Genomic DNA, 13,263 nt, shown 5'->3' on the forward strand with positions numbered 1-13,263 from the left:
GGCTTTGTTTTTAATTAGAAAAACTAGATTCAGTTCCATAGGGAAACTCCCTTTGTTCCCAAGTTTGATAGCAGGAAATGAAGTTTAAATCCAGGTTGGAGAAACAAAAAAAATCCAGACTAGGACTAAATTGATTGGGGCGGGGTGTGGGGTGGGGTGGCGTGGCGTGGCGTGAGTGGCGCAACCGTGGAAATCAAGGTTTTTGATGTGGAAGTCGTTTGAAGATACCCAAATGATCGGTGTTTGAGGATTCTTAAGGAGTAATGTATGTAAAGCATCACCCTGAATTAAAGTACTGAGAATTAGTGTTGCTGAAAGCAAAGAACCTTGGTTTGTGTCAGTGGGTATTCAACGGTGTCTCTCATTTGTGTACAACTCTTTTGCAACCCCCCATGGACTGTAACCCATTATGCTCCTCTATCCATGGCATTTCCCAGGCAAGAATACTGGAGTAGGTAACCATTTCCTTCCCGAGGGGATGGAACCCCCTCTCTCTTCCTTTGGCAAGTGGATTCTTAACCACTGAGCAACCTGGGGAAGTCCACGTTCAACTTCATTTCTGCATTTACTTTTCAAACCATGTGTCTTGTAATTTCTTCTTGCAACTGAGTTGATACGCAGATTGTTTGGTATTTTCCCCCTTCTAACACTGATGGTAAGCAATGCTAAATGACACTATATGACTGGGAATGCCTCATGTATTCTGCTTTTGTTTTAGCCCCGCAACTTAATTAGCATTAAATAGATGGTCAGTAAATACCTGATTTTATTTTCATATAAACTTATGAATCCCACATTGGTGGGATGATGGATAACACCCATTTACTAGTTGGTTTCTTTTTTTTTTTTTCGGCTGCACCCTACACACATGTGGGATCTTAGTGCCCCAACCAGGAATTGAATTTGGCACCCCCTACATTGGAAGGTGGAGTTTTAACCACTGGGGAAGTTCCTCACATAAACTTTACAAACAAGAGCAATAGACACTCCACTGCTTCCCCTTAACCCCACCATCCTAGTCTACTTGGTAACACACAATCACTGTTCACAGTAGTATAAAATTGTAAACACCTAGATTCATGATCCACTCTCTTGAGTCCACTGCTGGTAACTGCTCCAATTGGCTCAGATATAAGGAAACCCACCAGTACACTGGCAATGTTGCTTTGAGGCTATGGCCTTAAGAGGCTGGCTTATTATAAGATGACTCACTTGAAAAGAATTCGCCAAAATATCCCAGTCTTCAAAAGCTTTTCTCCAACCTGGGTATTTAACTTTGGGTGGGAACAAGGAGAAATACTGAGTTGAAGCTCCAAAAAGGACCAAAGAAGAACAAGGACTCTGGGTGGTACCCATTTACCACACTTCCAGGCAACCTCTTCAGTTTAGCTAAATGAGTGAAGAAATGCTAATAGAAAACCAAAGATTTTTTATACCTTACTGTGTTTAACTTCAGGCTGTCTAATATACAAAACTAAAGGTAAAAATAAAGGAATTGAGAACCCAGAACAATGACCTACATAAAAGTTACATGACAAGTTACCACAGCTGTGCTAGAGGGCCATGGTAATACTTAGAGGAAACCCTGGATAACTCTGAATGTACCATCTTATATTTCTGTGTTACTAGACCCTAACGAAAGAGGGAGTAAAAATTGTTTTTATGACTCTAAATCATTATTTTTAAAGTGACCCACTCATCTAGATTTTCCACCAGTTTTTTTTTTAATGACATTAGAAACTCACAACCTAATATGGAAATATAATTTTCTCTTAAAAAAAAAAGTCATGATGCAATGAAGTAGGGGAAAGGTGCTGTCTAAATATTTAATAATTTCAAATGTCCTGTAAGGATTTTTTCTTTTTGGCCTAATTAAGTTCTCAAGATCACAGAACTAAGAGCATATGACATAAAATTAAGTTGACTGTCTCAAATTTTAGGCCCAAGATATTAACTGGGTATTATGCATATTTATACTATGAGAAAATCAGTGGACAGATTTTCAAAATGTTATGGTTCTACTTTTAAAACTAATATATAAGAAACAGCAATACCAGTATTTGAATTAGCAATTCCATTTCTGGTGCTTATTTCTCCAATCTTCAATGCAAACATCCTAATCTGTACTAAAAGGGATGGAGGAAGAGTCTGACTTTTTCACTAGTTTAAGGGAAAAACATTTCAACATTAAATTTTAGAAATACATATATCCTAAAATATCTCCATCCCCAAAGCTGTAAATACTTAAGCTGTAAAAAGAATAAATACTGAGCTCTTCTTGTAAAGATCCGTAATTTTTCTTAAAGGATTTAAATTTTATATCTAATTTTAATGCTTAAGGAAAGTCCTTCAGAACAGTTGTCTCATACATTAAATATACAGAAACAATTGAATATTACTGTTGTTCTATATATATATTCCTTTAGCAATTGTCTTGTGATCATATGGATTTGAGATTCTTTAAAACTTCAGTTCCAGTATTCAAAAGCAAGAGAAATATGCCTCACAACTTTTATAAACTACATCCACTTGAAATATCTTATCATGAGCCCAGTATTTGATGTTCATAAGAGAGACCTTTTGATTTCATCTAGTCAGATTATATTCATGTTTAAGATTATACATAGAATAAAGATTTTTAGTTCTCCTTGACATACAGAATATATTATGTATTTTAATATGCATGCTAAATTTAAAGATGTAAAGAGTACTAGTATCTCCTAATGCACAAGTCAGGTGCATTAACTTCCATTATACATATAAATTAATATGATAAAAAATTTAGTTATCTTGTTTTGAAATTTCATACAACCGAAATACTCAAAACAATTTTGACAGGTGTCTAGATTTATTGCCTCAAAACAGGGACAAATGTTAATCAGACATTCAAGAAAGAAGAAATTAAGTCCCCATTCTGAGAAATGTACTTTTTCAATCCCTAAGCATTCTATACATATTTCATTAGCTGTAGTCATGACCACTAGTCCCTAGCATAGTATTACTTTCAAGGGCAAGTGATGTTAATTATTCCTTAAACTGTAATTTAGCCTCATCCTGAACTCAAGTACTTTTTCCATTGTCATTTGACTATGGCTGATCTAACATCTGCTAAAGGGTTCCCATGAGTTATTGAGTTACCAGCTTCAACTGACCCTGGAAACATGAATGGCTACTTTAGTGGCTTTTTATCTTAAGCAATATTTAGATCTAGGTAAATTTGAGAAGACAAAATTAAAAGAACTCAAGAGTTTTACAAATTACTTTTCAAAATAACAGAAAATGAAGTATCTACATAGATTGATGTTAGTGTTACAGCAAGTTACCAGAGGTCAGGCTATAGGATCAGAGAGATTACCATTTGGCATTTTTCTGATCCTTTAGAAACTAATCTTCTAAAATGAGGTCTAAAATGAGTCAAACTAATACCAAACTGCACTTAAAGAAAGACCCTATTATACTTTGTATACTTTGAAGTTAGAGCAAGGGATAAACACTCAATAAAGAACAAAAGGTTAACAGAATGAATGTTATCTTGGTAAAAACTCAGGTGAAATGTCACTCTAAGGCTACTAATTACCAAGGTAACTTGTCAAATATTTACGCAATGCTATCTGCAGTCAATGAAATATCCTTAATGCTTCTTTGCTGAAAACTTTCCACTCTGGCAACAGCACTGAAAAACTCAAGTTATGTTCACCTTTCAGAGTGTAAGGAACAACTCTTTTTCAAAAATGTTTATTTTGAAGCAATTTTACAACTGCCTTTTTATCTCCCCCCACCCACCCAAATGCGACTTGTTAAAAGAAAAAAATTCTATGTACAAAGAGTCAGCTCTTACGTGAGAGGACTGTGACCAAAGCTCAATATTTTTAGGCTATTTTGTTCTCTAGTTTTTATATTTCAAAAATTCCTCTCTCTGCTTGATATGGAAGAGTCCACTACTAAGTTTAAAATTAGCTTCTATATGTCACTGTCATGAACAACATGAAGTAAATCTACATCACTTGGAAGGAGATATTAAATTGTCTGTATGGTGAAAACATTAGATTAACTATGCATTTTCCAATCAGCTTTACTGAATTTCTTCCAATTTCTCCTTAAAGAGAATAAATCAGTACAAAGCAGATGAGTCAGTCCACTAAAATATAAACATGAACCCCCTTCTTCCAAGGATGTGGATTTTTAAAACTTAAGCCCAGGACAGTGGATTTCAAAGGGTTATATTTCTATCTGTAATAATCTCAAATTGGAAATATTGGGAAATGAACAAGTTGCATATTGACAAAATACAGGACTATATTGCAGTTTATCTTTTAAAAAAAGAAATACATTCTAGTGATTTAAGGCAGGTATTGAAAAAGCACTATGATCGTCAAATCAGAACAACAAAAAACTATTATCTTCCTTTACCATCCAAGTAATTTAAGTGCTGAAAACATATTATTTTTGAATGTGCCATATGCCCAGAATTTGAACTGTTTTACTAGAAAAAGTTAACAAAAGTTTGACTGAATTTGGACTCAATATTAAGTGGCTTTAACCTTTGTTGGATCTTGTTTCAGACACCTGTATGCAGCAGAAAGCAAACTTGTTTCATATTATGTTAGGTTATTTTCAGAAGACAACTCCTTTTGTTTACAGAAAGGATCTTTTTGTACTTAACCCTGGAATACAGCTTGTATTTTGCTGGAATATTCAGGTGGATTTTCACTTGAACATTTATGCCAACTCTGGTTTCTGTATTAAAAGGAGGGTAACGTTTACCCAGATCTTCTCCCCTTAAGTTGCTGGTAACTGAAAGCAGGAAACTCATCTGAGAATTAGATAAGATTGAGTTAGACAAATTTCACCCTATACTTATACCTTAAAGACATACATGGGTAAAACAGTAAAAAAAAAAAAAACAAAATTAAAAACTCCAAGACAGTAATTTTTAGATCAATTTCAGCTTTTTACTTTTAAATCTGTATTTACGTGTTTGCAAAAAGTATGCTTTCCTTAACATTACTGCAATGTTCACCTTTCTCTTCAAGTAGTACATACAAATAAGCAATTCAAGCTTCTATGTAGTTTATTGTTACCAAACTTCTACAGAAACTGTGTGAAAACTTCAGGTTTCCCCTCTCAAATCTCCATGCACAAACTAAGCTAACCAAAAAACGTTCAAGTCAGCAAACAAGCAAAATGCATTAAAGAGATACCTCAAATAATGTTTCTAAAAAATCAAACTTTAGAACTAATCTTTTATCATTCAACTAAGTTGTTGCATCTTTCCTTTCATATGCATACACCGGTTAAACACTTCCAATAATAGATCTCGTATTTGGCACAAGGACATTTCAAAGAAGAAACAGAAACAAAAGGAAAAAGAAAATAGAAAGGAAAAGAGGTTTTTACGCTGTCTTGAGTGCAGGTTTAGTCCACTTCCTCGATGGTCGGTCCCCCGGATGCTCCTGAACCGCCGCCGCCGCCAGGGCCGCCTTGGTATAGTTTGCTGATGATGGGGTTGCACACTCTTTCGAGCTCTTTCTGCTTGTGTTCATACTCATCTTTTTCCGCCATCTGGTTCCGGTCGAGCCAGTTGATCACCTCCTGACACTTGTCGAGAATCTTGTTTTTGTCCTGATCGCTAATTTTGCCCCTCAGTTTCTCGTCTTCCACCGTCTGCTTGATGTTATAGGTATAGGACTCCACAGCGTTTTTGGCGGCTACTCGGTCGCGATTGGCCTCATCTTCCGACTTGTACCGCTCTGCCTCCTGCACCATCCGGTCAATGTCATCCTTGCTCAGACGACCCTTGTCGTTGGTAATGGTGATTTTGTTTTCTTTACCTGTGCTCTTGTCGGCGGCGGTGACGTTGAGGATGCCATTGGCGTCGATGTCGAAGGTGACCTCGATCTGGGGGACCCCGCGGGGCGCTGGGGGGATCCCGGTCAGGTCGAACTTGCCCAACAGGTTATTGTCCTTGGTCATGGCCCGTTCGCCCTCGTACACCTGCACCAGCACGCTGCTCTGGTTGTCTGAGTATGTGGTGAAGGTCTGCGTCTGCTTGGTGGGGATCGTGGTGTTCCTTTTGATGAGCGGAGTCATGACGCCGCCAGCCGTCTCGATGCCCAGGGACAACGGGGTCACGTCGAGTAGCAGCAGGTCCTGTACATTCTCTGACTTGTCCCCGATGAGAATGGCCGCCTGCACCGCGGCTCCGTAGGCCACCGCCTCGTCGGGGTTGATGCTCTTGTTGAGCTCCTTGCCATTGAAGAAATCCTGCAGCAGCTTCTGGATCTTGGGGATGCGAGTGGAGCCGCCCACCAGCACGATCTCCTGGATCTGGCCCTTGTCCAGCTTGGCATCGCGCAGAGCCTTCTCCACCGGCTCCAGGGTACCGCGGAAAAGGTCGGCGTTGAGCTCCTCGAAGCGAGCGCGGGTGATGGACGTGTAGAAATCCACGCCCTCGTAGAGCGAGTCGATCTCGATGCTGGCCTGCGTGGACGAGCTCAGGGTGCGCTTGGCGCGCTCGCAGGCGGTGCGGAGTCGCCGCACCGCGCGCTTGTTGGGTGCAATGTCCTTCTTGTGCTTGCGTTTGAACTCCTCCGCCAGGTGGCTCACCATGCGGTTATCGAAGTCCTCCCCGCCCAGATGAGTGTCACCAGCCGTGGACTTCACCTCGAAGATGCCGTCCTCGATGGTCAGGATGGACACGTCGAAGGTGCCGCCGCCCAGGTCGAAAATGAGCACGTTCTTCTCGCCTCCCGCGCAGCCCTTCTTGTCCAGACCGTAGGCAATGGCCGCCGCCGTGGGCTCGTTGATGATGCGCAGCACGTTGAGGCCCGTAATGGTGCCCGCGTCCTTGGTGGCCTGGCGCTGCGAGTCATTGAAATAGGCCGGGACGGTGATGACCGCGCTCTGCACCTTGCCCCCCAGGTAGGCTTCGGCGATCTCCTTCATTTTAGTGAGGACCATGGAGGAGATCTCCTCGGGGAAGAAGGTCTTGATCTCTCCTTTGTACTCCACCTGCACTTTGGGCTTCCCTCCCTCGCTCACCACCCGGAACGGCCAGTGTTTCATGTCTGACTGCACTGTGGCGTCCTCGAACTTCCGACCAATCAGCCTCTTGGCGTCGAAGATGGTGTTGGTGGGGTTCATGGCCACCTGGTTCTTGGCTGCATCGCCGATGAGGCGCTCGGTGTCGGTGAAGGCCACGTAGCTGGGGGTGGTACGGTTGCCCTGGTCGTTGGCGATGATCTCCACTTTGCCATGTTGGAAGACCCCCACGCACGAGTAGGTGGTGCCCAGGTCGATGCCAATAGCCGGGCCGCGGGCAGACATCCTGACTGAAAGACAGGCAAGCAGCGTTAGACGAGAACACCTGGGGCAGAAAATCTGCGGCCTCAACTAACGGTCACCTAGCACCAGACTCCGCGAACGCAACAAGCGTCTCTCACTCCCCTCGCTCGGCTCCCCACTCTTATAGTCGCCTCCCCGCCGCCTTTTGGAAACTCTCGGAGCCAATCCGCTCTCGGGACCGCCCGCCACAGGCTTGCCGGGATCGGAGTGACCGGCCTGAGGCCCAACAGACTTCTAGATGGATAAGGGGCGGGACTCCGGGGCGCGCTAGGACGCGAGGGGCGGCCGTTATGCAAATGAGACCCCTCCCACGTCCCCGAGGCGGTCCGCAGTCTCCGCGGCCCCGGAGCGGCCTGCAGCTTGGGGGCGTTAGGCTCGCGCCTCAGGCCAGGTGTACGCGCTTTTTCTCAATTTTCACCTTCCCTGAGGCAGGATTCGTCGACGTCCGTTGGATTGGCAGGGCAAGAGGCCAATGAGTAGCGCGAATTCCCAAGCAGGGCGGGAGGAAAGGATTGGGGCGTGGCGCTGGGAGGAGTCGCGGAAGCAGAACCTGGAAGAGGGAGCCACCTAGTCGGTTCGCTCAGTTCTTAAATCCTGAAATGTCGGTCAATTACTAGTGTCTCGGCCAACCTATCTCGCTGGGGCGGGGCAATTCGTTCTGAGCTGGTGGCAGCAAAGAACTAGGGCCAGAGCTGGCTTTTTTCTTCTGCCCGCTTGTGGGCGTTGGCTTGGCGGGGCCTGGGCGTGAGGGCGGCTATGGCCCAGGGAGGAGGAGCTGGGTGGAGGACTGAGGAAGATGAAGTTTCTAGGACGGGCAGTCGGCCTCCTGTAATTTAATTTTCCGTGCTTCGCAGCGTCTTGGTGTGAGCTCTGGATATCTTATCTGGCGGCGGGGGCAGCAGGAGACCGGGAGAGCTACGGAAGAGGCTGACCATTTTTCCCTGCGCGCGGCGGCCTACAGAGTGGGAGGGAGGCATGGGCGTGGTTGCAACTCGTCCCCTTTCTTGACCTCACTTTCCGTTTTCCCTGCTTGTTTTACTTACCCCTTTAAGCTTCCTAGTTTCATCTCCGTGTTCTCTCGCCACTGCTTTTGTTATTTTCCGTTTCAAGTGCTTTATCCGCTGCTTTGAGTTCTCCGGGAAGCCTGTAGTCAAACCACACACGTTGAAGTATCATAAAATAACCCGGTCTCAACGCCTCTCAGGATTCTTTTAACCCAGGCGGTCGTAAACTCAGCTGAGTGAGAACTCTCAGAGTAGGTAGATAGAAAGGAGCGCAATTCATTCTGTCGTGTTTAAGAGGAATATGGGATAGGTGATAGAAGCAGGCTCCTATAAATGGGCTCCGGAAGGAAGACAGTAACAAAATAACAGTAACACTTCACCTTATGTGGGGAAGCTGGAGACATTCATTCAGCTTTAACAAGTCCCAGGATGTGAGAGTAAGACGACGAGTGCAATAGTGTGTCTTTATGAGGTTGACAGCTCAATAGAGGTAGAAGTAGCTCAAGAGAAGTGCTATGGGGGACACAAAGGAGGGAGCACATCCAGTCGGGAAACTAATGTTCCCGAGGGCTTCCTGTAAGAGGTGACATGCCAGCCTCTGACCTTTGTCATTCTTTGCATGGGTTGTAGCATGGGCAAAGATGAGAGCAGTGTGTGCTGGGGGCAACTACAAGTTGAAGGTTGGTGTCAGTACATGAGGAGGGATACAAACAAGAAATAGTCTTTTCAGGTGGACGGGATATGCCATGATCTTTTCCCTGAGGCTATGGGGCCGTGGAGAGAAACATCTTTTGAAGGAAGTTAATGTATGGTTCATATTCAAGTTCTTTGAGACAGTGCTGGAGAAAAGCTTTTGAGAGAAACAAAAGTTATCTATAATTTAAAAAATAACGTTGACAGAATCCTATAAAGTTAACCAATGGATATTTAAGTTTCTTTTATCTAGTTGTGTATGTAATTTCCAATTTTTAAAAGTACATTTGCTATTAATTTGTTAATGTCATTTCACAATTCCCATCTCTTTTTCCATTAAAGAAGTTAAGGAAAAAATTTGAACTAGGCAAACTTTTTTAAAAATTAGGAATATAAGGATCAAACCAAAAATTTATATCGAAGTTGCCTTAAATGGTAAGTACGGATTTCTTGATTTTATTCTTAGAAATTCTTGCCTTTCGTGCAGTTGGAGAGCAATACACAGTCTTTATGGAACTAATGATATGTGATTTAGAGATAGGGCCCAACTACAACTGAAAGCAGAAGAGAACTATGAGAAACACTGACTCTTCAGATCTGTTGTATTCAGTCCTCACACACCTCAAACAAAGCAAGATTGTGAAAAAGCAGACATGCCAATTCTTATACACAAAAACCAAAATTAGAGCTTCAGAAGGGAGAGGTTCTTTTGTATAGTAACTATGTACTATCTCTCTGCACAGTTATTACATCTTGCCATCTAACTACCACATTCATCGTTAATACAACTTTCTGAAACCACAGTAGCAATTTTGTCTGTATTTTCATTAGCTGTATGTTTTTTTTCTGCTCTAACTTTTTACTCAGTAAATTGATGTTTCATAAGTTTCATATTTTAAATGGCATCCTGAGCTTGTCCCAAAAAGACACAGTGTTTGCATTTTTATTTCATATGAAATAAATTTTTGCAGTTCTGGAGCATTATCATATACTGACCTTTCTTGGATTTTTAAATATTTTTCCTCATTTGTATTAAAATTTTTTTTTCTATTTTATGATTGTGGCTCATAATTCCTTAAACTTGTGGCACATTAAAAATGATCAAACTTAGCAAACTTGAAATGATATTCATCAACCTAAGTAATGGTGTGGCAAAACAGGTAAAGCCCTACCTACCGGTGGGAATGTAAATTAGTACAGTCTTTCTGGAGGACTATGTGACAATATTTTTTCTTTACCTTAAATATGACCATACCCTTCATTTAGCATTACTCTGTGGGATTTATCTTAAGGAAATAATGGAGCATGTAGGTATATTATTTATGATAACAGTGATAAAGGGGAAATGGCTTAAATATCTGACAATAAGAAATAATTATTTGACCTATAGTCATGAATTAAACGGAGAAGGCAATGGCACCCCACTCCAGTACTCTTGTCTGGAAAATCCCATGGATGGAGGAGCCTGGTAGGCTGCAGTCCATGGGGTCGCTAAGAGTTGGATAAGGCTGAGCGACTTCACTTTCGCTTTTTCACTTTCATACATTGGAGAAGGAAATGGCAACCCACTCCAGTATTCTTGCCTGGAGAATCCCAGGGGCAGGAGAGCCTGGTGGGCTGGCTGTCTATGGGGTCACACAGAGTCAGACACAACTGAAGTGACTTAGCAGGTAGCAGGTAGCATGAATTAAAAATTGTTTATAGGATTTTTAATGACACAGGAAAATGTTCTTGGTATAATTAAGTGGAAAAATTAGATACAACAGTTTTGTATCATCTTATCCTCTGTGTAGGATAATCATATATATGAGAATTGCATCAAAATTGGTTATCTCTAGAGGGTAGGATTATCAGTAATTTTTCTAAATTTTCTTTTTTACAGATGATTTTTAAAGCTTGGCTATCAGCATTCAACTGAAATACAATTCACTAATCCTACTATTTACGTAGAAATTACTACTGATTTTCAACAGGTGAGATCTGTTTGGCAGATTATAAATACTAGGGTGTTTCAAAATATTTTTAAAATCCAAAGACTGAGATTTTACACAGTCTGGATAAAACAAAACCTATATGTCAAATTTTCTCTAATGAACTCCCTAAATCCAGAAGAGTACCTGGAACACAGTAGTAATTCACTTGTTCAGTGTTTATTAAAAGTGACCTGAGACATTAAAAACTGGAAATAATAACTTCACTTTTTCCCTGTATAAGTGGAAGATTCTTTGCTTGCCTCTTACATTTCTGTACTAAATAATACTGCAGAGACCAAAAATTGAAACAAATTCACATCTGAAAATACTTGTACCTAGAGATACAAAGATGAATAAGATGAGGTCTAAAACTGTGTGCTTGTGGTAGTAAGGCCTACCCTAAGGAGATTACCTGAGCAAGAATACATTTTTTCCAGAATTACTAGTAAAGAAATTTATGGATATTCTGAAACCCTCTCATTCCCTACCTAGGCACAACCTTCATAAAGGTTGTGGATTGAAAAGGTAATGTTGCCCTGAAGAGAGGAGTGGAGTCAGTAGCAGCCTATAATTTGAGAACCTATCAGCAAACTGGAGTTCAACTTCTTATTATATTTAAGATCTCTATGAATACTGCCATTTTATAATTTGGATGTACCCGGTCCCAAAACATTTCTCCAATCACCTGTTATTAAAATTTCACCATCTGTTTCTTTGAATCTTGAAAAACTCAATCTTTAAAAGTTCTATTTGAATTGTAGATACACAATAATTGGAATACGACACTACTTTGCCTTGTATGGAAGGCTAAGGCTCCCAAACCTGGAAGAGAGACTTTTCTAGAAAAGTGAATCTGTGTAATAGCAGACAAATTGTACCTTCTTCGGTTTTGTAGAGTGCTAACCTCGAAGACAAGACTCTTGTAGAGGTCAATGAAATAATTTAAAAGAAGTAAAAGTCGCTTAGTTGTGCCGGCTCTTTGTGACCCCATGGACTATACAGTCCATAAATTTCTCTAGGCCAGAATACTAGAGTGGCTAGCCTTTCCCTTCTCCAGGGGATCTTCCCAACCCAGGGATGGAACCCAGGTCTCCTGCATTACAGGCGAATGTATAGCATTGCTGATCACTTGAAAAAAGAAAAACAATTTTTTAAACTTCTTAAACGGAAATTTAACAAAATGAACTACATTGATAAGGTAGCTATTTCTCTGAATAAATTGTTATTTTGAGAAATAGATTAACGCTCTAAAAGAACTAAATACTGTGTCAGTTAATTTTTATAAATAATTACCTATTTTTATATTATGAGGAAACCTAATTTGTTACCATCTGCTTGCCATGAGATAGTACTTTTCTAGTCATTCTGTATTGAAAGAAACCAGGATTTGGAAATAAGAATTTTAGTTAATTCTTTGTGTACTTCTTAAGGTGCTCAGGAATACTATAATTAGCTATATCAGATACTTTATTATTCTGGTATTATAGAATGAAAGGAACAGATAACTTTTCAGCCAAATAATTTTTTAAAAAGAACAAGGTTAGAAAAGTACAGTATAAAAAAAGTAATATAAAGACATTTTAAATTCTGAACATAGAGGAGGAAATTTTATTAAAGCGTGGATTAAAAAATGTAACAAAAATTCTCTATGTAACCCAATACTCCATTTTATACTAATATACAGAAAGTAGTCACATTATAGAATGCACTTATATCATTTATAATTATTATAATTTATTACATTTGTAGTTTAGTACAGTCAAAATTTAAGTCATATTTCTCCTGTAAATCTAATTCCACCAGTAATCAAAAATTGTTGAGTTTCTACTATATTGATCTGGCACCTTGAATTATTGATAGTGTTCTTTTATCTTTACTGTTTTCTGTTTACTTGTTAGAAGTCTGCAGTTCTATATACTTGTTCATATTTCTAGAAGAAACTGGCTATAGTTTTTGGTTTTTAGACTGTAACACTTCTCTAAGTTTGTTTATTTCTCTTAAAGCAGATGAATTCTTATGAATTTGAAGTCTTTAGTGGATTTCTCATCTCTCTTCTCACCCCTGTACCCAGTATCACATTTTAATTACCTTTTTCTGATTTTTAGTTAGTCTAATTATTAGAATATTCATGTTATTATCCTGCTTTATATCTAGAGATGTTAAATGACTTAAATTCTGCATCTGCTCTTAAATATGCTCTTAAGTTAGATCTCTTTATGCAACTCCCTATTAAAACATTTGAAAGCATT

The 13,263-nt window shown here is 40.3% G+C and overlaps 1 protein-coding gene across 1 annotated transcript; it reads right to left on the reverse strand.

The window, feature by feature from the left end:
* Positions 1-4,930: 4,930 nt before the first annotated feature.
* On the reverse strand, positions 4,931-8,291 carry HSPA2 (heat shock protein family A (Hsp70) member 2). The gene has a single exon (XM_086320281.1). It carries the CDS (start codon positions 7,324-7,326, stop codon positions 5,416-5,418), a length of 1,911 nt encoding a protein of 636 aa, XP_086176407.1. The 5' UTR covers positions 7,327-8,291; the 3' UTR covers positions 4,931-5,415.
* Between the last annotated feature and the right edge of the window lie 4,972 nt (positions 8,292-13,263).

Source organism: Bos grunniens, chromosome 10 (assembly GCF_055505025.1).
Source record: "Bos grunniens cultivar Pamir isolate PY7600 chromosome 10, Bosgru_T2T1.0, whole genome shotgun sequence".
NCBI lineage: Eukaryota > Metazoa > Chordata > Mammalia > Artiodactyla > Bovidae > Bos > Bos grunniens.